The 25605-nt window shown below is 41.5% G+C and overlaps 1 protein-coding gene and 2 long non-coding RNA genes across 7 annotated transcripts in view; 2 read left to right on the top strand and 1 right to left on the bottom strand.

The window, feature by feature from the left end:
• The window catches only part of LOC148215448 (uncharacterized), a 37358-nt gene extending 16951 nt beyond the window's left edge, over positions 1-20407 (top strand). Inside the window, exons 3-4 of the long non-coding RNA XR_015796625.1 lie at positions 12422-12582; positions 20000-20407. This is a non-coding gene — a long non-coding RNA (uncharacterized LOC148215448). The remainder of the gene's footprint in view (positions 1-12421; positions 12583-19999) is intronic.
• The window catches only part of MLLT6 (MLLT6, PHD finger containing), a 96065-nt gene that overhangs the window by 3959 nt on the left and 66501 nt on the right, over positions 1-25605 (bottom strand). For 3 of the 4 annotated variants that reach the window (XM_015887514.3, XM_025164565.2, XM_025164566.2), the window contains exons 10-19: positions 24115-24714; positions 13524-13708; positions 12060-12177; positions 10764-10830; positions 7132-7271; positions 4871-5059; positions 4328-4416; positions 3241-3605; positions 1439-1547; positions 332-679 (exon numbers count right to left, since the gene is read on the bottom strand). In XM_015887514.3, coding sequence (XP_015743000.2) covers positions 332-679; positions 1439-1547; positions 3241-3605; positions 4328-4416; positions 4871-5059; positions 7132-7271; positions 10764-10830; positions 12060-12177; positions 13524-13708; positions 24115-24714 — 2210 coding nt within the window. Of the gene's footprint in view, positions 1-300; positions 680-1438; positions 1548-3240; positions 3606-4327; positions 4417-4870; positions 5060-7131; positions 7272-10763; positions 10831-12059; positions 12178-13523; positions 13709-24114; positions 24715-25605 lie in introns of all 4 variants that reach the window. The other variant, XM_025164567.2, reaches the window with a different exon arrangement.
• Positions 20422-24485, top strand: LOC148215449 (uncharacterized). Of its 2 annotated transcripts, XR_015796624.1 has the most exons (4): positions 20422-20690; positions 23145-23218; positions 24038-24236; positions 24350-24485. It is a non-coding gene; the product is annotated as an uncharacterized LOC148215449 (long non-coding RNA). The 2 variants fall into 2 exon arrangements; XR_015796623.1 differs by lacking the exon at positions 20422-20690 and having other exon boundaries at positions 23084-23218.

Here is a 25605-nt window from a genome sequence, read left to right on the forward strand (position 1 = left end):
TTCCCATATCAGCTGTCTGTCCATTAACCCATTCTTTTATAGAACATTTTCCACTATATTTTCCAAACTTTAACTTCTTTGTTTCCCAATATCTACTTTATCTACAATTACTGCTCATATCATACATCCAAATCTGTTCCTTAACCATGTTTAAGATTCCCCACCACACTTCCTGGAAAATAACCTCCACACAGTAGTAGACCTAGACATGCTCCCAGTTCCAGAAAACCTCTTTCCAGAGTTAGAATATCTATGAATAATCTATGTCATTAAAGTAGCTCAACTGTTGGTAGGCAATACCTTGCTTTTGGCCTCCTTATAAGATGCTCACCATTCCTTTCTGGCTGCTACTGTCACCCTGCAGGTTGAGGAAAGGGTTGGTTTGGGCTGTGAGGACAGGTGGAATAACAGACCCTGCTGCTGCTGACATCAGGCTGTTCCCAGGGGTGCTGAGTGGTGGGGAAGCCATCAATGAGCTGGCAGGATTAAGTTGTTGGGGGGAGATGGAGGCCAGGAGAGTGCTGTTGGCAGCCGATGGTGCGTTATTGCTGGAGTGGAGAAGGGATGTGGTAGTAGCTGGCCCAAGGCCAGGTATGGAGGAGCCAGTCATCTGGAGCCGCTGCAATTCTCTTTTGTGCTGAATTTGTTGAATCATCTGGAATATCAACGTCTGCTGCTCCTAAGAACCAAATTATCATGATCAGCTGCAGAAAGACTGTAGCAGCTCTCCCTCACATCCTACACCAGAAGAGCTGGAAAACAAAAATCCCTGTGCTGAAGACTGCTGTTTTTATGGCATGTGCCTTATGGTATTGCCTTAAGGAGAGCCAAAAAAAAAAAAAAATCTAAAGGAAAATTGACCCGATGCTTTTGCAGTGTGCTTCTATGAAAACAACCATTTTTGTCTATTTTGCCTGCTTGTGTGCTGTAGGGTATGGTTTTCTCTTGAAAGAAGGCCTGGGTGACAAGGTAGGCAATTACTTGATTAAGTTTTGGTTTTTCAAGAGCTGCCAGATTTGGGCTGCAAACATCTGAATGAGCACTACAGAAATCTTTAACTCTTTGCTGCCCTCTACTGCCTGTCTGGAATTTTGCTGCCCAAAACTAGTAGCCTTATATTTATCAGAAAACCATGTTTTCTTGTTTCAATTCTCACATTACCTGCTCCCCTCCATCATTTGGCAGCTGCAAGGAGATTAGAAGTCTCTGCTCTGGCTTTCAAAGAAAGTTCTTTTTACACTGAACATGGAAACTGGGTTTTGTCTAAAGTCCAATGACCAAAGGCAGTAAGAACAGCAGTCTGATTCTAGTTTGTTTTGTGCTGTTGATAAAACACTGTCTTCTTCTGAAAACCTTATACCTCGAGTTCCCAAGATGATGCCCTGATGTCTCAGCTAGTATTTGTTCCTCAGCAGTTGGCTGATGAAACGGCACTTACCGGGCTGAGTGGCTGTGACGTCAGGAGCTGCTGCAGTTGCTGCAGCTGAAGTTCAGGCTGGCTGAGCAGCTGCCTCTGCTGCTCCGACAAATGAGTCACGCTGGGCATGCTGGAAGACAGGCAAAAAGAACGGGGGGGTTTGTGCAGTGCAGCACTGCTGGAAAAGACAGCACGAGCTCTACTACTTCAGAATCAAGAAGTTGGAGACTTGGAAAGCTCAGTTTAAGAGGGATTTATTAAAACAACAATGCGATGGTCTCTTGCTGTGCCAAATGCTATCAGGACTGGATTATTTAAGCACATGTCCTACTCATATTATTGCTACCTTTTAATTTCCCTCTGCCTTACTGGAAGCCAGGATCACAGGGTTCAGGATACATGTTAAAAATACATTTGCTTATACATGTACACCCTTTCCCAAATATCCAACACATAAATAGATGGGGTGATGCATGCAAGAATAGCAGATAAAGGTTAAGCAGATTGGCTAGTGCAGCTCACTTTGTCCTGTTAGATTTACCAGCTGCTTTTGACACCACTGGCCATGGTACCCTCCTGGACTGTGGTTTTACAGTGGTTCTGCTTCCTCCTGGGTGGATGGTACTGGTCAATGAATGGGCAGGGAGACTGTATCCTCTTTTATATGGTGTGCCATAGGGCTTGGCCCTCTCCCCTTCACTCTTTAACATATTCACGAAGCTGCAGAGAGTGGTCATCCATGAGCTACAGGTGAGGTATCATCCCTATGCTGCTGACACCATTCTACTCTCCATCCAGAGCTGAACAGGAACTGTTGTGGAACTGTTTACCCAATGTCTGGAGGGGCTATAAGAGTCTGGATGAGACAAAACAAGTTGTGGATAAATACCAACAAGCTGTTTGTCCAGCAGCTGTGTGGTGATTGAATGCTCCCCCCAGCATTGGAGGGGGTCACACTGTTCCTGAAGGAGCAGGTCCACCATTTGGAAACACTACTGATTCCTGACTCTACCTAGACCAGCAAATGGAATCTGTGACCAGGGGTGCCCTTGCCCAACTTTGGCTGATCAAACAGTTGCAATGCTTTTTGGAGCAGGAAGCTCTGGTGACACATTCTTGCCCTCATTACCTCCAGATTGGTTTACTATAATACGTGATACCTGGGTCTGTCTTGAAGGCTACCTGGAGACTGTAGTTGGTGCAAAATGTACTAGCCCACATGCTGATGGGTACAAGCTGATTGCAATGTCACGCCTATTTACAGCTGCAGCACTGGGTATTAATAGGATTCCAAGTACAGTTCAAGATGCTAGCTTTGCCATATAAGCCCAAAGGTAAAGCTCCAGGATACCTAGGTGACCACACCCTCCAGTTTGAGTCTGGCCAGCCTGTCTGTTCAGTTTGGGAAGTAAAGCGGGTTAAGGCCTGGAAGCAATGCCTCTCTCTGCTGCCCTGACCCTCTAGAATATACCCTTCATGAGATGTGATTGACCTCCACTTTAGGTTGCTATTTGGAAAGGACTTAACTTTTCCAACAAGTGTTTGAAGACCAAGCTTTGTTTCTTATTCGGTCAGCAGTGGGTTACTTTTAATTTACTGATTTTCTGAGCATTATTATAATATGTGGGGTTTTTATTGTTCTTATGGTTTGATTTACAAACCACCTAGAAATGTATCATTGTGGCAATTTCAAAATACTGGAAATAAATAAAAATGAAGTAGAACAGATCCCCAAATGTTAGGGCAATCAGGTCCTTAAAGATCAACTTCCTAGATGCTTGGCTGCTTTCTTCTAGTCTTCCCTCTTCCTTCAAGAACCTTACCTACTTTGGTTCATGGAGAGCTGTAGGTTGGGGGGACCACTGGTTTGTGCCAGTACTGGATTCTGGGTCTGAGTGGCCACAGTGCCATTTAAACTTCCTAGAATGCCATTGATGGGGATCTGCTGCCCTCCTGTCAGACTGCCAAGGAGACCATCCACAAGGCTGTGACTAGCTGGGGCACTTCCTCCATGAACAGTCCCCATGGCTCTGCTCAGACCATTCACTGGTGGTAGTGGTGGCTGCTGTTGGACCCCAGTAGTTAGAGGAAGTGAGGCAGGGCTCTGCTGCAGCAAGGGGAGTGGAGGAGGTGTGCTGTGGAAGGACAGAGAGGAGCTGCTCCTGCTTGGGCATCCTGAGTGAAGATCCTGGAAAGAGAAAGAAAGGAATGAAGGAGGGAGGGAGGGAGGGAGGGAGGGAGGATCAATATGATACAATAAGAACCATATCCAGCGCCTTCTATATTTTAAAAAACAGATATTCCAAACTCTGTACCAGGAAAACTGGAATTCTGTATGGAATGGAATGAGTGTAGGGATGGAAAGTGCATAATTTTGTAGAATTTATTTTGAACTTTTTACTATCATAACCACTTTCTTTTTGAGCCAACTTTGTCACAGTTCCAAGTTGAGCAAACATCAGTGGTGAATTATCAAGACCACTGCTACAGCACAGGAATTAGAATCTTGTTTAAAGAAGGTAAACTTCTCAGGCATTTGAACAATGCACCCAATACTTCAGGGCTTAGCAAATATTGCCACATATAGGCACAGGACATAGATGCAAAACTAAAGAGAAATATGACAGCTGGGCCACACCTCTGGCACCAGAATTGGCCCAAGATATTTTAGTACTCAAGCTAGACAAACCCAATGGGACATTACCTGGGAGCCTAATGCACCAGGATTTCAAGTGGACAGGTATGTACAAATATAGCACCCATGCATTTAAGTAGCAGGTTGCTCGCTCTTCCCAGTCATTGTGCTTTCCCTGCCCCTGGAACAGTCTCATTCAGTGGCATTCAGAATGCATGAACACAATAGTCTCCTAAGTGATAATAAAGAGGAGAAAAGAAAGAGATGCTTCATACCTCAGAGGAAGTGGACAGTGCATTCTCGATACCAAAACTATTTTTGCATGGGGGGCTCTTGCTGATACTCAGTGAGTCACTGTTGCAGGCTAGAAGGGAAGAGAAAGAATCAAAAGGACATTCCACTGTGCCCCTGAGCATCTGCAGAATGTCTTTTCAGCAATGAGTTAGCAGTGTACTAATTCAAAGGGCTTTTCTCTTGGCCACACTATATTATTTCTGGGTGGGCTCTGGGTGGACCGTGTTTTATTTTTCATTTGTTAAAGTGTATTTGCCAATGATCTATTGTAGTTTCCTGAGCTGCAAAGCAGCCCAGAACAGAAGATGATAAAATTCACAAAACATTGCAATCATAGAAACAACCCTAAAACTAAACCCATTAGAAAGAATATACAGCAAAAGTACATTTAAAAAAGGATCCAGCATCAACCATCCCTAAGTGCTCAGAAGGTTTTGTCTGATGTTAGTCAGATATTAACAGTGACGCCTCGTTAGAGAGGCCCCTTTTAGGAATCAAACGCCACTACAGTTAGATTTGCTTACTGTTGGGAGCTAGGATGTATTGGGCCTGGCCTGAGGGGCCATTGCTGGTGGTCACCACTTGGAAGGGAACAGAGAGCTGAACATTCAGAAGCTGCAGGCGCTCCTTTTTAGCTGCCAAAGTCATGATCTGCTCCTGAAGGCGCTGATTTTCTTTCTGTAGTGAATGAAGTGCCTTGAGCATCTCTACGACTACAGGAAGTAGAAAGGGGGATAAGGAAAGGAGAGAAGGTTGGGAATGGAAAGGAATGGAAGGATAACAGTGTTGACACTATTAAAATACATATGAAATGGGAAGGAGAGCTACAAGAACACTTACAGTCATCAGATAGTCACGGGCAGGGCATCTAATGACAAATTTGATATATAAAATAAAAAATCTGCAGTAATGAGCATTGCCCTCAAACTGGCAGGTAAAAAAGAACGGGGTTTCAATCACCCTGTCATGCCAGGGCATGTTCTTTTGGCTTCTTTTTGGTAAACAAAATTTAAAGATAGCATCGCGTTAATTATATCTGCTATGTAATTATCCCAAAGTTTTCCAATTGCTAGAATTTAGGAGAAAAACATCCAATAAACCACAACAATGAAGTCACCTTCTGGGGGAGGTGGGCAGCATATAAATTTAATAAACAAACAAACACGTTTCAGTAATGTTAAATCCAAACAAATGTAAAGCTTTACTTCAAAATTACATTTTACTGGGATACTTACAAATGTTTTGCAGTCTATTAATCTGACAGTATGGACTGGTCTGTGCAGTGTTTACATTTAAGGGAAAAATAAAATTAAAAGTCTGAAAAACCATAATCATACTAATTGAACAGTGTCCAAAGAGTTGCACATTAGGTATATCTCAATTTCTACGGTTTATTCCAGCTCTGCACAGCCTACTTTGGCCACAATGATTAGGAATTTAGGGAGTAGCTCAGTATAACTGGAGAGTTCTAGGCTGGGAAAGGCAGTATAAACCCTTCCTTATATTCCATCTATGGGTTTGGTCAACATGTGGTGGACTCAGCAGAACTGCACCTGCTGAGCTGGTAGCAATCTCTACATCTTTGGTGGAAAGAAAAAACAGCTGCATATAGGTTCTACTCTATGTAGAGAAGAAGATCAGAGAGACAGGACCACTATAGAGATGGAGAACATGGGCAGAGCCAGGGCTACAATTCCACCCCTCTTTCATGTATTGATTGAACACATGGCCAAAAGGTGTATATACTGCCATCTGGAAAAAAGTATGATGCTGATTAATGGTGTGGATTTTTTATTCAGAGTCAAAAAATTTCCACTGGAAAAAATATAGCTCTGGGTTAAAAAAAGGATTTAGAGAAAAGCATCTACAATTTATCCCAAGGACGTGCTGATTTGAAGTCATCTCCCCAGTCTAAGTCCCCCACTTTGACCTACTGGCTCCCAACCTCAAATCTCTCATTGTGATTAAACTATAAATCCCAGATCTCCACCTAGCATGCATAATGGTCAAACATGATGGGAACTGTAGTAAAACTAGGCACTGAGTCTCCTCCTGTGATTGGCAGAAAACATCTCCAAATGGCAGAAAGGACTGGACAGGGGTCTTAGCCCATTAGCATTCACATTAATATTTGGGAGAATGAGCTTAAACTCTTCTCTTTAAGGACACATCTGCCTGTTCCTGGATTGCATCAAGTTACCATTTTCCTCTATCTTGGGATGGTACAGTCATGGGGGGTGGGGGTGGGAGAAGGCCACCCACTGCAGAGATGAAGGGAGGGAAGAAGCTTAATTGATAAAGGGTTTCCCCCACTTTGGTCACCTCAGTCTTAAGCCACAAGGACACAGCCATGGTCTGCAGGCTGAGAGCAGCCTTCCAGTATCCCTTCTGCAGAACCCAGGGCATCCCTGGAATAAGCAGGATCCAACTTTTCAGTCTGTTGTTTTCATGGGTTGGTGGGACTGTGGCCTTCAGCTCTGCAGAGTTTTAGCATACCTAATTCACCCCCTAACCCCTCCAAGACTCCCTAACATTAGGCCTATTTCTTCTGTCTAGATGGAGTTTGGGGAGGCAAGATGAATGCCTTGTCTCTGCAAAACCTCTGAAACTCTCCCCCAAAGGGCAGAAAATCCTGGTTCTGCTCAATCCAGTGACACTCTTAAATTGATCTGCCATGACTTTGCAGCCCTCAAAGGCAATTTAAAAAACATGGCCACAGGCCAATAACATTGCACATCCTTGCCTTAACCCATCGGCCACTTTCAAACAATTTCCCACAACTCACTATTGACACCGGCTTCTCCATTGCCCTGTTTCTCCAGGAGCTGCTCGATGTTTGGTGTGGCCTGGGGGACATTTTCCAGCTGTCCACTGCTAGTTGATACCGTCTGGTCAAAGAGAGTGGGGAGGCTGCTGATGGGAGACCTGTTATGGTGCAGGACAAAGCACCATTAAAAATCAACATCCCTCTTGCTTCCATAATAGCTTTTAGCCCTAGCTGCTTTATGCTTGGAAGGCCACAAAAGTTGGCTCCAAGACAGAGATACAGAAAAACTAAATTCTGTAGATCAAGTACACAATGCAGATTCTGTAAGGATTTAACAGGTATTCTGTTATTGTCATCCATAGGAAAAAACCATCCCTGTCTCCTATTCTTCAATTATTCCTCAATTATTGAGTATCTGAGGCTGCCTGCCTGCTTGACTTCAAGTTATCTCAGCTTATAAGGCTACAAATTTGATCTCTTCTTTTAATTGATATCTATGATTCTCTAGATGCTGCATTCTTTTCCAACAGCAAATTTTCTGGTTACAGAAGTTATATAGATAATTGCAGCTACAGATGTTTATATAGGCAGCAAACCAAGATGAATTTAGCTGACACTCCCTTCCTCCACAAGAAGTATGTGTGTGTTTGCATGTGTGACACAGAAAAGAAGATAGAAACACCTACACCCAAGACTTCAAGAACAATGAAACTACAAGACACCTTTCAGGAAAAGTACATATTTTCTAAGGCAACAGGATCCATTTTGGATTTAGCTAAAACCAAATGGAGCCTGGTACAAAAGACAAACTTTTAGATGCAAAGAGTTTTAAACCAAAGAGTACCAGAACTGAACTGAAGTTCCCAAGAAAAACCCACCTCTGATTACCCTAAACATTTTTCATTCTAGCAGCATGCTTCAAGATAGGAGTGAGGCACTTATCAAGCATTTGCTATTTCAAACAACTAAGAATTAGAAATATTTCCTGTTCTACTGCAGATAATCCAGGGTTCCCCTAAAGATTCAGATGTATATTCTCCCCAACCTTACTGTTCTTACTTACTTACTTACTGTATATTGGGTATACAGAAAGCAATGTGAACATAGCCTGGTAAATAAGCTACAAAACCTTTGAGCATGCTAGTAGTTCACATCCCTGTGGCCCTGTTCCACCAAACCCAGCACTTAACAATGATGAAAGTATGATCTGACCATACCAATTTCCTCCTTTGTCCCTGTTACCTTATCTGCAACTGATGAATGAGACATGCTTAAGTTAGCTGTGTTTTTTAATTACCCCAATCTTATGACTGGGTGATGGTAGTATTTTCCTCCTTGTTGTCAGTAATTGTACCAGTATTTATTTATTTGCTTCCTATATTTGTTAACTGCCCTGATCTTATAACTGGTCAGTAATAATTCCGCCCCCACTCCTTATTCCAATGGCATTCAATGATAGCCTAAAAGAATTTGTTACTCTTCATAATCTATTATTTTGCCAGCAAAGTCAAGTGACCAGTAGTGATTTTGGAGTGTTGAGAGGCACAACTCTACCTACTCTACCTCAGCCATTTATTTATCTCTGAGCCTTTGCTTTCTCTATCAGCATTTTGTTTCCTGAGTTCCTTTCATACCCATCCCTTTCCCCATCCTATTTTCTGTTTTGACTTCAACTTCTCTCCAGGCTTCCAATGAGATGAGGAGAGGAGAGGAGAGGAGAGGAGAGGAGAGGAGAGGAGAGGAGAGGAGAGGAGAGGAGAGGAGAGGAGAGGAGAGGAGAGGAGAGGAGAGGAGAGGAGAGGAGAGGAGAGGAGAGGAGAGGAGAGGAGAGGAGAGGTCATGTGATGATGAAGAGGAGGCATAATTGCCGTTTTCCTGTATTTACCACTTTTACTTAGCAACTTCATGAAATGAGAGGTGTCTACCCAGCAGTTAGTCCGTTTCACTTCTCCCACTTTACAGACGTACCTAATTGCACAATCACGTCAGGGTCTGCTCCCTCCTCTATATAGGATATCCTGGTATCTTTCCATATGTTCCTTTATTTCACATATTCTAACTTGGGAGGTGCCCAAATGGGATGTGGGATAGGAACAGAAAACCAGATTAGACCATCAGAGTTAAAGTGACATTCATCCATATTAGCAGCATAAAATTCCTATCTATCTGTTCTGGATTGCCACCAGATAATGGTGTTCTGATTTTGCTTGTGCATGGCATGTTAAGCAAAACCGTTGAGTTAAAACCTTTGGCTTGGTTGCCCTCCCACTATATGAGTGTTTTCAATTGGTGCAAAATCATCAGGCAATCACAGTATTGCTGTGATTAGAGATGATGATTAGATCTGTGGGTTTACTCATCTGTATTTTCTTAAGCCCAGCCAGGCTGTTTTTGGTGAAACCCAGCAGGCTTATTTTGAGTGTGTGTTTAGCATTCCTTTAAAAGAGCACTAAACTTACTGTCAAAACAAACCTCCTGTAAAGCTAATTGGTGAGGTGAGGTGGAATGTTGTGTAGTAAAGCTAGAGAGTTTGGCCACCCTGCTTATCAGTTGTCTAAGCAGGCTTGTTTTCAGAGCAGTTTCCTTGTGGAGTTCTGAAAGAGCAATACTGTAAGCTGGCGGTCAAAACAAGTGAACTATTCAGTGGGATGGGGGGACTGCCTGATAAAGTAGGAGAGAAATGGGTTTCCTGCTTTACTATACTGCTCCCCCAACTGCCAATCAATAGTTTGGTGGGCTGCAAAAAGCTCCCAATCTGGAAGGGGGAAAAAATGGTATTGTCCCAGGACTGCAGGGAAGGGGCATGTCCAAAGCAGCCTAAAGTATCTCATCTCTACAAGTCTCCTGATTCAGCCATAGTCAAAAAGGTTGATGAAACTCATCACCTTTACTCAGCTTGAACACTGTTATGGGTTACTGCTGGCTTAAGAGGGAAAACACTACTTTACAATAGCTAAGAATGACTTTAGCCTGTCTCATTCATGGGCTGAGGACAAGAGAAGGGCAAAGTCATAGGGATGTGGAAGAATAAAGAGGTTGCCAGAATGCATTTGTAGCATGCTTAGATGCAAGTGAGGAAAACCAAAATCTAACTGGTGGATGTTCTTCCTACTGACTGGTGACATGCTGACAGCAGGTGGTAGCAAAGCCAGAGGAGAAAATGAATCACCTTGCTTTGCTTACCTAGCAAATGGTACATGCACAAATCAAGACAACAGCATTCAAGAATGACTTGGAACAGCTGCAGTACAGGCAGGGTAGGGGTTGGTAATGGGAACAGCAGATGCTTTTCTTTGTGCTCCCTTATTGCTTTTTGCTGACTCTGGGTTGGGTGCACAGCATTTAACTTAGCACAGGAGAAAGGCTCTAAGCTAGCTAGAGAAAGTCTATACAGCACAGAAACAAGAACATCCAAGTGGCTGGGGATGATAGGAGTTATAGTCCAACACATATGGAGAGCACAAAGTTAGAGATGGCTAAATTAGGGTTTGAAGAAATGTGGGAAAGCAGTTTTTTAACATAAACTTGTACACTCATTGGGTTTCTCTGCTTTCTAGTCTGTCATGTGGTTCAGCCCTCTCTCTGATCTCATCCTATCCTTGACAGTCCATCATTGCCTTCCCTATACCCTTTTGGCAAAATAAACTTACATGGAAGAAAGACTTTCTTGGGGTGATGACCCTCGGCAGGCAAAATTGCAGTCTTCCAAATCTGGTTCTGGAAGTGGAAAGACAAGGAGTAGTGATTTTTTGTTTCAATTGAGACAATTGTACCCCCTTCCCAGTTTCCAGTTCTTGCAAAAGATCTATAGAGATCTTTAGAGATCTGGTGCCCTCTAGATGTATTGGACTTCAACTTCCATAATTTCCAGCCAGCATGGTCAAACACTCCCTATCTATTCATTTTTAAAATTGGACCTCAGTTTTAAAGGAGGATGTTAGGGTTTATACAAACAGGACCCTGTGTCTGCTTCTGATTAGAGACCTTGCATAAGACACCTCCAATGGCTCCCTTCCTGAATGGTGTCATCTCCTCTTTGCTTCTGTCCCCAGTGCTCACTCACCTGCCTTTTCTCTGGTCCATTCAGTACACCTTGTCAGAGGAAAAGCACAAGACAAATGAAGGATGCTCTTGTCACATCTTATGTGCTCAGAAAGACAGCTGAATAAGCAACAAGGGAAAGGAGCAGTAGGGCCAGCAGACTCTGGCTACTATTGGTGAATGTCAAGGAATGGGCCTTAGCAGGTACCTGATGATGTCTACCTCTGCATCCCATTTTGTCTGCAACATCCCTATAAAATCTAAGTTTGCACAAATCTCTCAAAATATGGCTCCAGAAATGTGCCTCTCCCCAGTTTCTAAATCCTCAATATTTGTGCAGTTAATATTTTACACTATTAGTATGCCTATGCTGCTTTAAAATGGAAGCCTTCTTCCTATAAAACTCACAGTTTTATTGTGTAACTCTAGGTTACCTCTACGGGTTTCAAGGGATGCTGTTGGTCTCACATGCCAGCAGATGGCAGAATTGTGCAACCACTGTCACCCTGTAACATGTCTCATTTTCCTGGCACATGCGCATGGCTTGCTGGATTAACTTTTCTAGGAGCTTCAGGTCATATTTCTGATACTTGGCAACTGTAGTGGTTTTGAGTTGCATTTTAAAAAAAAAAACCTGGAGAACATCACTTTGTCTGTTCTGTGCTGCACTAAGTTGCCAGAGAACTTGCCCTTTGTAAAATATTTGTTTCTCAATAAATAGAGAATAAAATTATCTTTTCTTCTCCATTACCTTTGCTCTGACATATGGAAATCTAATCAACTCTAAAGATCTCAGGATCTTCTCAGCAGTAGGAAAGAGAAGTAAACATGTAAATAGTCCTGACTTTTGGAAGGCCATTTTCTAAAGAGATCCATGCTCACATAAAACATTTTTATTTCTGTACCTGTTCGGTTATTTTCAGATTGGTTGAGCAGAGGATTTATTGACAGTCCAGAGTTGAGAGGACTTCCAAAAATGTGTGAGGAAGGGAGGCTAAATGTGGATCCTGCCAGTGAGAAGACCTGTGAAAAGGGAAAAAGACAAAGGAAGAGGAGAAGAAAAACCCAATCACTTTGTTTTAAGAACAATGTCTTCTGCTTTTCCAAAAGTCCTTCATAATACTGAAAGAACTATCTCTTAGTGGAGAAGCAGCCAGTAGTTGTATTGCACAGAAATGATCTAAAACATTAGTCTTATTTCACTTAAGGAACACATGCTCACTTTCCTTTAAGATGAATGTTTGTTTAAATTATTTTGTTTTTTCAGCCAAAAATGTGGGATGAAACTTGGCTCTGCTCATCTTCCTTTGTCTGGAGTAAATACATACAAATAAATGTATGCTAGTAAATGCGAAGCCAAAAGCAACATCTCTAGCACATCCTGGATAATCTGGACCATATCATTGGAAGAGAAGGATCTTCTGGATGGTAATTTCAAAGAATAAGCACATTTATGTTTTGTTTTATCTTTCATCAGAAGGTGGGACAATGCTAGAGACCTATGCTTTCAGTCAACAGTGGGAACCTAATACAGGAGAGCATGTATAGGAATTAAAACTTGCCACTGGCCAAAGAGTTGATTCAGTAGAATAACAAGCACCTAGAAAAACCTATCTGAACAGCTCCCTTTTCTCAGCCTGCTAAGATAATGCTTTTGCTTAGTGGCATAATTTGAACTCTCTTTCTTTGTCACTGAATTTTGTGGAATGTGTGCTCTTAGAGCCCCAAAATGGACACTGGAGGACATGTGTGGCACATGGATCATGGGGTGCCTACCCTTCGTTTAACACACCCATATAATGTACTTTTTAATTATTAGATTTATATCCTATGTTTATTTTTATGAGGCAGTGTACATACATACATATGTTCCACCTCTTATTTTGCCCACAACAACATTCCTGTGAGTGGGTTGGGCCCAAAGTCACCCAGCTGGCTTCTGTGCCTATGGGAGGACTAAACTCAGGGTCTCCTGGTTTCTAGCCCAGCACCTTAATCATTACACCAAACTAACTCAGTCTATATGTATGTATACCCTCCAATGATGTTACTGCCTCATCCCCACAGCACCCATGGAAGTGTAAGAGATTAAAAAATGCAGCCTTCAACCCTGAAAAGCCTGACCACTCCTACTTTAAGAGAAACAGTCATGCCTTCTTTTGTATTTAGAAACCACAAATTCAGTTCATGAGTTATGCATGGTTACTTTCCATTTCATATCTTTACTTTTAACCAACACATAAAAACACGTAATCTCCCAGAAGGTAGGATGATCTTTTTGAATATGAGTAATTTGAGAAGAGATGAAAGAGTTTGAAGCTTGAATAATCAGGCATAAATGGTTAATGATTGATGTTTAAAGACCTTACCTGGGTAGTAGAGACGGAGGAAGAAGAGGAGGATGGGATGGTGCCAGCAAAAGGTGAACGGGTGAGCTGGGGAAGTGATGAAGTGCCTTGGTGAGCCAGAAGACTAGAGGAAAGGGGAGTGCTGCACACGGTCCTGAGCATCCCGCCCCCATGAGAAATGGGATCCTTGTTACTTGTATAGATCCCTGTATGAAAAATATCAATGTAGGGCTTGAGATAAGACAATCAGGAAACAAAAAATGTCTCTGATAAGAGTTGGCTTAGAGCTGCTGTTCACTATTCACTTCTGTCAGGATGGGTAACACACTTGCTTCACACCTTCACCTTCATGAAACAATTCCATCAGGACCTGCCAATATTATTCCCAGTTTATAGAACTTGATCAGCTGAGATAAGGCTCTTTCCAAGGCATAGTCTAAAAAGTATTTCCATGGCTGGTTTATTGTGTGTTTGGGATCCGGGAAGAACATTGTACTGACTTATCTAGCATAACTTTAAGTTTGTAAAAGTAAGTACTTAATACTTTTTACTGTAAACCACCCAGAATCACTTCCTAGTGAGATGGGCAGTGGCCAAATGTGAAATATAAATATATAAATATAAATTACTCCAAAAATAGGCTACTGTCTTTCCCAGCTGCTAAGAGCGATGTGATTTGGGTTTTGATGCACAAACATTTTTCTTCACGGTCCCCCTCCCTTTTCCTTATGTACCATGTCTTTTAGCAAATAAGACTGAGGTTCATGATTGACTCTCTACAGTGGTAAGTTAGATAAAAAGTATCAGGGATTAGGATCCCATGACTTTTCAGATATTGCTGAAAAGCATTCAGCATCTCTAACAATGACCATACTCATTTGGACTGATGGTGTTGATCAGGAGCAATGGGAAGGTCATATGATCCCCACTTATTCTGTAGGTAAACAAATTCACATTTTGGATAGTATTCACGACATCACTACACAAATTGTAACTCTCAATAGCAAAGACCAAAATAAGGATTAGAGCCATGAGGCTGGTTGGAAGCACTCTTGCTGCTTACCATTCCAAATGAACTAAGCTGTCTCTTTGACCAAGATCAGAATGAAATGATTCTGCAAGTCTGAGTCAGCAATAAGGTGCACGTAGTGCTGATTGGCCACCTAAGATGTCACTAAGAATGATGAGCGTCCCCAGGTAGTTTTCTCAGGGAAAAGAAAAATTGCAGTATAGGATGTGATTATTATTTGCACACACAGTGCATACCACTACAATCCTGCCTATTTCCTTCTGTGTGTGCTTTGTTGCTTAGCATCATTCTATAACAATGGCAGCAGTGTTCACAAATTTGACTTCACATGGTTTATCAGCAAGAGGATCCCATGTTTTAAAATTAGAATATAGGATGCTGCTTTACAGCAAAGTCAGACCAGTAGGCCAATCTAGCTCAGTCTTCTCCACTGACCTGCAGCTCTCCAGGATTTCAAACATTGTATTACATCTGCTGATTTTTTAAAAAAGCAGCTTATCTTTTTAAAAAGCAGTTTCTCCCAGTCCCACCTGGAGTTGCCTGGAGTCAAACCTGGGATATTCTGCATGCAAAGCAGAGACTGTGTCTCTGAGTTAAAGACCTTCCTTTCATCTTGAAAAAACTGGTGAACATTCTGTAGAGAGTAGCAGTGGAATCTGTATGGACTGTCTTTTTCAGTAAAGATGGAGAGAAGTGTATATATTTGGCATTTGGAGCTCACTTTACTTTTACATTACTGATAAGCTGCTTTTTTAAAAAGCAGCAGATGTAATACAATGTTTACATTATTTGAATTGTAAACTTCACAAATGTTCTGGAAACTTCATGTCTGTCTCTGAAATTGCATTTTCTGTATCTGGTTGCAGTTTAATTAAAAATGACTTATCATTTCAGTAATACTGGTGACTCAGCAGCTTGGATAGCAGGCTTACCCAGATAAATATGCCTGACTTTGAGAATTGATACTTAGATCTGCTCCTTCTTTTTCAGTGGGTAGAGCTGAGCAGCAAGAAAATTTCTTTCCAGCTATGGCCTAAATCCTCAATGATTAAAATCCAAAAAGGCTGCCCAGGTTGTTAAACAATCAGGTATCAGTCATCAGGTGAAGAAAAACAAGGGGATGCTTAATCTATCTGAGACAGAGCTTCTCCTGGTCTGACAAATGAGAAATCAAGGAAGTGCTAGACCGTCCATGATTTTCTTTCACCATGGAATGCAACTTAGAGTTCTTCCTCTACCTCTTTAAGATGCGGTGGGGTTTCTGCAGACCTTGAGAAGCTGAACTAATTAGTTCTTGGCAGGGGAACCCGCGGGGGAGGAAGATAAAGCGGGGGGGGGGAATGACAGAATGTGTGTTGCGACGATGTGATGCAAATCACGTGCTGTATATACAAAAAGTTGAGGTTTGTATCTTGAGGCATGCACCATCATTTTTTGGCTTATCCTGGATACATATAGATATTGGCTTGATTCCTGCTCTTGGAAGTGTGGTGAAAACCATTTTGCAGTCTCTTCTATGGAGCTGAGGGAGAGCAGTTGCTCACTGACAGGGATTCCTTCTTTATGGCTCCTGGAATTTCTCCCCTCCGTCTGCAGTCAAAGTGCCGTGGGGCCTTCCAGTATTTGCCCCCCATCCCCCATCTTCCTCAGTTGCTCCAAAGGCAGTTTTCCCACCTCCAGGTGCTGGTTAAGATTTTTTAAAACATTTTTTCCTTATCATAAAAGTAAATGAGGTAAAGAATTAACAGGAGGGTAGCCTACTGGCTGGCTGCCATTTTTTGTGACTCCTATTGGCCAGGCAGAGGGAGCTCTGGACGGCTCGGTAAGAGGATGGAACCCAGCAGGAAGGTCCTGGGGAAAAGCTTGGGGTACCCCATTTTTGTGAGATGAGGGAGGCTAAGGCCAGAACATGCTGCTTTCCCATCATGGTACCTATAAAACTGCTGCAGAAAATTTGAGGAGTAAGGCCAGTGGCTACATGGAAGTGCCCTTAAATGCATCTGGCACCCCGTCACTAGGCTCTCCTCTTGTAGATAATACATACAAAGCTCTTTCACAACAGAAAGAGAATACTCTCTACAAAGGGAAGGAGAGGCCCCAAGCAGCAAGAAAGAGAACGCTGGCAAGATATACTTAACGCTGTATATACTATACATATATCACACACTCTTCTAGTCCTTCATAAATTGCACTGCTACTATAATATAATCAACTTCAATTTCCCTCCACTATATTTCTCTAAAACAAAACAATACAGGACAACTTTGCAAGATTGCCCAAAACACTCTTTCCATTCCTCCCATCCCAGGCAGAACTTTTACAGCTATCATAATTCACATGATCTCACAATTCTACCTTTTGCAATATATATGTAACAATAATAAATTTTATCTGCCTACAATGGCAGGATCACTTTTTAGTAATTAGAAAACCAAAACAGATTAAAAAAAATAGATATAAAGTTGTCCCCTGGAAGTTTAAAAAAAAGGGTATCCCTTTACTAAACAGAGTGTATATCAAAAATTGCTAGAAGTATTTATTTAGTGGCTAAAAATACTGGACACAGCCTTCCTTACAAAATGGGCATAATAGTGCTTCTTGCAGAAAGAATAAGAACTAGCTCTTTTTATTTAATGAAAATTGGGGATCTGGTATTATGGTTCATTCATGGGTACCAATTGTCCTTTTACTCCATCTTACAGACACCCACACCAAGAATTTCCTATCTACACAGCTAAAGGCTGAGGTACGCATGGCTACCATTTTCAATGAAACCTGGGAGAAAGAGCCACGCTGCAAAAATCAACTGTAATTTAGTACCCCTTTCCTCCAATATATAGCTGTCTTCCTGTTCCACCTGCTCAGTGTGGAAAGATAACATTTGATTACAGAATGTTTGGGGTGGGAAGAAGCTGTGATTAACTAGACTCAAATCAAAATATGGGAAACTCCTAGTTGATTTCACACTTTCCAAAACAAGTGCTCCTTTTCTCTAGCAGAATGGTGGGGATGAAGGAATAACTTTTCTGAGATTTAATTGTGCAGTGTTAACCATTCTACTATTAGGGAGTGATCTCCACTGAACACAGAAACATCTGAATAAACATGTTTAAGATTGCATTTCAGATCAGGATTGGTCATGTGCAGATTTTGTCTTTGTAAACAATAAACTGGAGTACATGTTCTTTGGAAGTAAGATACAGCTAAAACATACTTTGAACTATTAATCAGGATAGCAAACATTTATTCCACACTCTTATCAATAATTCATACATCTGGCATAAGGTAGTGCCTAAGTAGATGGGCTGTGAATAGAAAGTGCTCAATCATTTCCCCACTAGTGACTTGTAGCATCTTCTATAGTCATCTAACCATCATGGTGCCAAAGTAACAGTAATGATGTCATGCTTCAGATAATTTTAGTGATGGCTGGATGAAAACAATGTAAGTCACTAGTGGGGAGCCCACTGGCTTCAGACAAGCTACTCTTTCTCAACTTCAGCCTCCCATCTGCAACACAAAGGAAGTGATACTGATTTAAATCACAAAGTTATCATAACACTGTAATTGCAAGATAATGCTTGTAAAATTTGGGGAGGATGGAATATTAAAAAGCATATTATAAAGAATATGCTAATTATTATTTGGTATTATAATATTCCAGTTGGGATGACCAGCAAGAGATGATAATTAATGGAACAAAGTAAGAGCCATTAAGTTTAGAAACATTCTCAAAAAAGGAGTCAAGATTTGTCAGTTGGTGACAATTTTTCCTATTTTTTAAATAAAACCTTTTCCAGGTTCATTGGAATGAGGCTTGGCAATGGATGCCTGGGATGACAAAGGAGGGAATTCCAACTCCTAAGGCATCTACATGCAAAATTACTTTTTTAAAAAAATCCCTGAGGCCTAGTTAATTATCTGTCTGCTAGAGAGACAGCAAATTGCCCAAAGAAATATATAAATTTGGCCACCACTTCCTTAATTTTTCATTTCCAAGAGTACTCAAGGTACATTTCCCAGCACTACTAATCAGAAGTTTTCAGAGAGAATCTTTGTGAGCATATTGCAGCAAACACAAAACCAAACTTACAGTTCAATGATCAATATAAAACTTATTACAACATACCCTTTTATGGAGTGTATTTTATCAAACAGGGGCTATGAGACTATAAAAGGTTCTCTCTGATGAATGTCTTAGCTCACTTCTATGCCATGAGCATTTCTACCTGAAATTCCTCACAAAACAGTTTGAAACTGATCCCCAGTTGGGATTGGGGAGATACGTTCTGAATACCAGGAGCCAAATGCAAATCTTTCAGATGGTGCCCACCATCGGTGAGAGAGCTCAGGTGCCCAGCCGTACGCCAGGGTGCACAAGTGAGGGAAGGCAGGAGAATAGGAGGGTCATACGGCCACATCTTTCCTTTTGGTGCAGCAGTCACATAAGGGCACCCGACAGTTCCTTCTTAGGCTTACTATTTTGGCCTGTAAAACTCCATGTGACCAGCAAAGGGCAGCGAAGAGTTCTCTGAATCTCTTTGCTAATATCTGGGGGTTGTCCAGATTTTTGTAAGCCACATATACTGAAAACTCTCTTTACTCCCACCAATCCGTGCAGGTGGCAGAGATAAGTAATTGTTGTCCTGAGCCCAGGAGCCAGGAAGAAACAGGAATTCTCACCAATGAGGGTACAGACTACCCACAATGGAATTCAAAGGAAAATACCAACCTGCCAATGGTTTTGAATAAATTGCATCAGTCAGAAATCCCAAAATAGATATGACTGAGAGATCTAATTGTGATGCAAAACACTGGTATGAAAATCCCTTTTGTCTTTCAGTGTACAAGTCTTCGTTGTTTTTTACTATTAGAGCTACCCCTCTAAAAATTAGTACAACTAGGGTGTGCTGTTTTTACTAATTCAAAATATTCCATTTCATCCAAAGAACTGAACAGATTATCCTGTTTTATGCTCTTCCAAGCCACTTTATACATTTTTCGTACATACATATATGTACTGTACATACTAGAAACATCCCTCAACATTTTGACATTCATATCTGGAGGCAACAAATGCCTGCAGGTGTTGCTGGAAGGTAGCTCCCAACAGCCATCACCATTGGCTCAAATGCCCAGGGTTGATGGGAACTGGGGTTCCACACACGTTGTCCATACCTGTTACATAGGGAGGCAATAACTTTATGCGTTGAGGGGCAGCTCCGAGCAGCAATTTTCTGGAGGGAAAAACCTAGGCCATTGGGCTATTAGGAAACCCAATTAATGATTACTACATTCTCTTACATCAACTGTCTTTAGATTCAGTGAACAGTCCCAATTATTATAACCCATCCGCTCAGGCACTTTTCTTAACTGAGACTGAGACAGATTTCTTCAAGCATCTTCCACACCTCCTTCTCTATTCTGTCTGTACAGATTTGAAATAACGAATATTCTGCCCATACAGATGGCTCCTGCCTACACAGTAAACCAGATGAGAAGAATTTGGCAAGCAGAAGAACATCTGCCCCATCTTCACTTCCATTTAAATGGATTCTGGCATTCTCGTGGGATCTGTCCAATCAGAGTGCAAGTTTGGACTCTACTTCAGCTGCAATCTCTGCACGCAACAGATAAGTTTAAAAACAAGCCTTGGCCTAGAGATTCAGTCATCCGGGAGCTGGCCTTCCTTGAGGCTTCTGCACTCAGAGGCCAGCATAATGCGTGTCAAAAATCAGGACTGTGGTTGTTGTCAGGCGGACCCACCACACATAAAAAGCCTTTCTTCCTTTGAACACAATAGAGGGAGGGAAAAGAAGGGGGGTGGGAGGAAATCTATTGCCAGAGGCTGAGATTATGGAAGGCTTGTGGTTTGTAACAGCTCCACCCTGAAAAATAATTACATCCTGAATTCTCTCTCCTTCTCTTCCTTGGCTCCTCCCCTACCCTGAAGTAGAGAGAGTAAAAGGCTGCTGTCACCAGGAAACCAGAGAGATGCTAAAGTCCAAGTCCTCCCGCCTCTCTCTCTTCTTTCTACTTACTGTGACCTGAATAGAAGTGTTTGAGAGCAAGCCAGATATCGGCAAAGCAGCTGCCAAACATGTTCAGCCTTGGGCTTCTTCACTCTTAACTCTTTCTTGCAAACTTCACAAGAACAGGTTGAGTTCGTTACCCCAGTGATTTTTATTTTTCATGTTACTTTCTTTAGTTTCCCAAGGGTCAAGAAAATATGTAATTTCAACATAGGTCAGGATATGGGAGGAGCAGCGGGCATTGCTTGAAAAAGATCAACAGCAGTCATATCAACTGGGCTGCAATCCTATATGGATCTACCTGGCAGCCAGACCCACTGAAATAAAGGAAGAAATTGAATGCATAAGATTTTGCACCAGAAAAATGGCAATGAAGCACAAATCAGGCTTTTGAGAATCTCAGCTAATTTTTCAAAATTAAAATTAGTATCAATCAATAAAAAGCATTAAAACAATGAAAATATCACATACAGATGGATGTCATCCTACAGTGGTACTTAAAAGTTTGTGATCCCTTTTGAATTAGGATTATCAGTTCATTTGAATGGGAAATTAGATTGAATCAGGTGTTTCAATCAATGGGATGATAATCAGGTGTGAGTGTGGGAGATCCTGCCTTATTTAAAGAACAGAATTCTGGGTACTGTATTCATTATCAAAGTCTGACCTTCATAACACAGGTATGTGGAAGTGTGTCATGGCTTGAACAAAGGAGATTTCTGAGAACCTTCAAAAAACAGTTGTTGATGTTCACCTGACTGGAAAGGTTACAAAGTTATTTCTAAAGAGTTTGGACTCCACCAGTCCACTGACAGGCAGATCATGTACAAATAGAGGCCATTCAACACAATTGTTACCCTCCCAGGAGTGGTCAACCAACCAAGATCACACCAAGAGCAAGGCATATAATACTCCGGGAGGCCTCAAGGAACCTCAGGATAACATCTAAGGAACTAAAGGCCTCTCTTCCATTGGTGTCAGTGTTCATGAGAACACTGAACAACAATGGTGTGGATGGCAGGGTTGCAAGGAGAAAGCCATTACTTTCCAAAAAAACCATTGCTGCCCATGTAGAGTTTGCAAAAGACCACATGGATAAGCCAGAAGGCTAATGGAAGAAAGTTCTGTGGACTGATGAGATCAAAGTAGAATTTTTTGGCTTGAATGAAAAGTGTTATGTTTGGCAAAAGGCAAACCCTCCATTCCAGGATAAGATCCTTATCTCACCTGTGAAACATGGTGGTGGCAGTATCACGGTTTGGGCTTGCTTTGCTGCCTCTGGACAAGGATGGTTTGCCATCATTAATGGAACTATGAATTCTGGATTGTACCAGCAAATTCTACAGGAAAATGTCAGGGTATCTGTTTGTGAACTGAAGCTCAAGAGAAAGTGGGTTATGCAGTAAGACAATGACCCAAAACACACACATTGTACAACCAAAAAATGATTAAGGCAGAAGAAGGTTAATGTTTTGGAATGGCAAAGTCAAAGTCCTGACCCTGATCCTATAGAAATGTTGTGGAAGGATCTGAACCAGGCAGTTCATGTGAGGAAGCCCACCAACGTACCTGAGTTGAAACTATTCTGTAAAGAGGAATAGGCTAAAATTCCTCCAAGCCGATGTGCAGGACTGATAGATGGTTATCAGAAATGTTTAGTTGCTGTTATTGTTGCCCATGGGCAGCACGCCAGTTACTGAAAGCAAAGGCTCACATACTTTTGCCACACACAGATAGCTTTGGATCATTTCCCTCAATAAATAAATAAACAAGTATAATGTTTTTGACTTGTTTGCTTAATTGGGTTCTCTTTATCTCATTTAAGTGTGAAAAACACATCATGTTTTAGGTCATATTTATACAGGAATATTGAAAATTCAAAAGGGTTCACAAACTTTTAAGCACCGCTGTAAATCCAGATTCATTACAAAGCAAAAGCCATTTGTTATCTGGCTGCAAATTAGGTTTCTACTTCTAGCATGAAGCGAATCTAAATATATATATAAATACATAGACACACATACACACACACAGATTTTGCTCAGCACAGAGTTTGATACTGTGAAGTTAAAAGATCAAAGCCCTGTTCTAGATTTGGAAAACGTGGGGGTGGGGTGGGGTGAGATTAATCCTTTCCCCCCAATAAAAATCACCCTCTCTTGCTGGTATTTCACATAGGAAGGAAATTGCTATTGGTGCCTATAGCAGCTTCTTTGGGGGGGACACACGAGGGTTTGGGGTGGTGGTGTTGAGATCACACAAACATCATGGAAATATTCCTGACCATGGTTGTTCAAGGAGGTAAGCACACAATAGCAAACTTTGCATTTAATTAAATGTGTGATTTTTGTCAAACTTGTATTCCTTGGAAAAACAAGTGTTTGCCAACTCTCAAACCAAACGTTTTGGACCAATAGTTTGATATTAGCTTCCTTTCACAAAAAAATGGGCTGAGGCAATGCACCTCCAAATGTGATGTGGTGCTGGAAAATCAATCAGATCCTGTAGATTTGGCAAGTTCACATACTGTACATTTGGCTAACTTCTGTTCACCATCTCCTCCTGAACTTCTTTGTCAAGTGAGAAAAGCTATGTGAAAACTGAGGAATCTGCAAACTATGTGAAAATCTGGAGAATCTGCAAACTTCATTCAGGTAACACCCCTCCCCTTCAAGCTACTTTACAAAGGCAGTAGTGTCTGGGGGACATTAGCACCCATGTTATAACCCATCATTCATCAGAGAATTATTTGATTGCCTAGCAAACAGCTCATTTCATGTTAAGAAATGCAGATAGCCATGATTAATAAGCCTAGAAGCAAACAGTCCAGGATCAATGGGTTTATAGACATGAACAATAACCAACACAGCTGAGGAACTTTGAAAAGTTCTGTAATTAGACCTGGAGCAAAGGAAAAGAAGCACTTCTCAGCTAGTAAGACATAGGTAATTCTTCTTGTTCCGTGTGTGTGTGTGTGTGTGTGTGTGTAAACTTCTTTTTTTTAAATTATTTTCAGCCTTCAATGGCAATAGGGATATATGATGTGACATAGTGATATCACTAGCATGGGCACGGATAACCTTCCCCCAGTTTAGAGGTGTGATGGCGTTACAAGAACAAGTGAAACTGAAAGCACAGTACTGTTGACTTGGGCAATTACAATCCAAATCACAGAAACAAAGATCATGATTTTATGCTAGAAGAAACAGAATGTTCCTGAGATTAAACCACTATGTGCTAGATTCATACAACAATATAAGCTACCAATCATGGTTTACAAAGCTTGGCACACTGAGCCAAGACCAAACAAACCGCATTATGGATTAATGTAGTAATAAATGTAATAACATAATAAAGTAATCTTGCCACTGTATGCACTTTTAACAAGAGTTTTGCAATCAGGTTCACCCTGGAGGAAAATAATTCTTATTACTAAGCATATCAGCATGTCATCTCATATCTCATCTTCTCAGGATCCCAAATCCTATGCCCGAATCAACCAAACATGCAGCATCCTGGCCAGAGGCCAGAGGAGAAATATGTTACCTACCTGATCCCAGAAGTGGAGATTCCAGGCTGAGGCTTGGAAGGGCGGTCGCATGGCTGAATGATCGTGAAGAGCCACTGATGCTGGAGCTGACCAGGGACCCCCCAGAGAAAGGCAAAGAGGAGGTAGCTGTAGTCCCAACCAGTTGGGTACCTGGCACTTCTTTATTCTTGCTACCTTTGGGCCTTCCTGGTCCATGCTTGCTTTTCTTATTGGCCTTGTGCTTTTTTTCCTTCAGGACTTCTACCTCTTCCCCACCAAGAGATGGCATGCGCTTGTGGCTGCTGCCACTGCTGACTCCAACACTCCCACTTGGGGCGCCACCAATAGAGTTGGAGGCCTTGTAGTCCACAGGGGAAGCATCCCGTCCCCTCTGCTGACTCACGGCTGAGGTGGAGAAACGCATGATGGAGCCAAAACCTGAAAAGATCACCTTCTGCTCAAAGACATCACTTTTCTGCCCTTCATACAGTGGAGAGCAGTGGGCGGAAGACGAGGATGAAGAGATGGGCTTGTGGTATTTCTCTTCCTCAGGCTGCTGCTGCTCAAGCTTCGGAAAGGTTACAAAGTCCTGGGAGAAGGGCAAGGAGCTGCATGAGGTACCTGAAAGGGGATCAAGAAAAATCTTGAAACCTACAGCGAGCCGAGAAGAGGTGTTATAGCTGCAGCTATCACATATCTCTCAGCTTGTCTTTTATAAAGTAAAAGATTCCAAACAGTGCCTGTCTACTCATCACAATTAAAAGCTACAATTAAAAGATTGGAGCTACCTAATTCCTCATCCCATTTCCAAACTAAAAATTAGCTTTTCTGGAGTAATTGTATACATTTCCATTCATGGGCCTTGATACTCTTATCTCTATTATGTATAATAAGTAAACTCTATCTTGAAGTGTTCTAATAATATAGTTAGGTCTATTTTACTATTTTGTGGCAGATACAGGTAGTCCTCGTTTAGTGACTGTTTCCAGTTACAACGGTGATGAAAAAGTAACTTTATGACCAATCCTTGCATTTACGACCTTCGCAGGTCTGTAAAGCACAGGAAAGCTGAAGTAAGATTGTAAGCAAAATTGCAGTTTCACTTAGCAACCACTTTGCTTAACAACCAAGTTGCTGGTCCCAATTCTGGTCCCTAAACAAGGACTACCTATAGTAGAGATGGGAAATGTTTGGAATGAATGAGGTATATGATGTTAGATGTTGGTCTTACTATACCATTTTTATGGTATCAAGCTGAGTGTACTGTGCCAGTTAAAATGTTAGCTTATTCTTGCTATACTATGTGGAGGAATAATTGGACTTTAAATGCACATTGCATTTTCTGTTGCATATGATATGGTACATTGTAATCTGTACTGTATAAAGCACTTAGTTATAGGTATGAAATAAAGTTACTATTACTGCTACTACTTATATAACACATTATCTCCATTTTATAGATGCGGAACTAAAACTGAGAGCAATAATCACTTGCCTAAAACCACTAATTAG

Source organism: Python bivittatus, unplaced genomic scaffold (assembly GCF_059951505.1).
Source record: "Python bivittatus isolate LINGU-HERP-01145 unplaced genomic scaffold, Pbiv_v1 ctg000410_np1212, whole genome shotgun sequence".
Lineage (NCBI taxonomy): Eukaryota > Metazoa > Chordata > Lepidosauria > Squamata > Pythonidae > Python > Python bivittatus.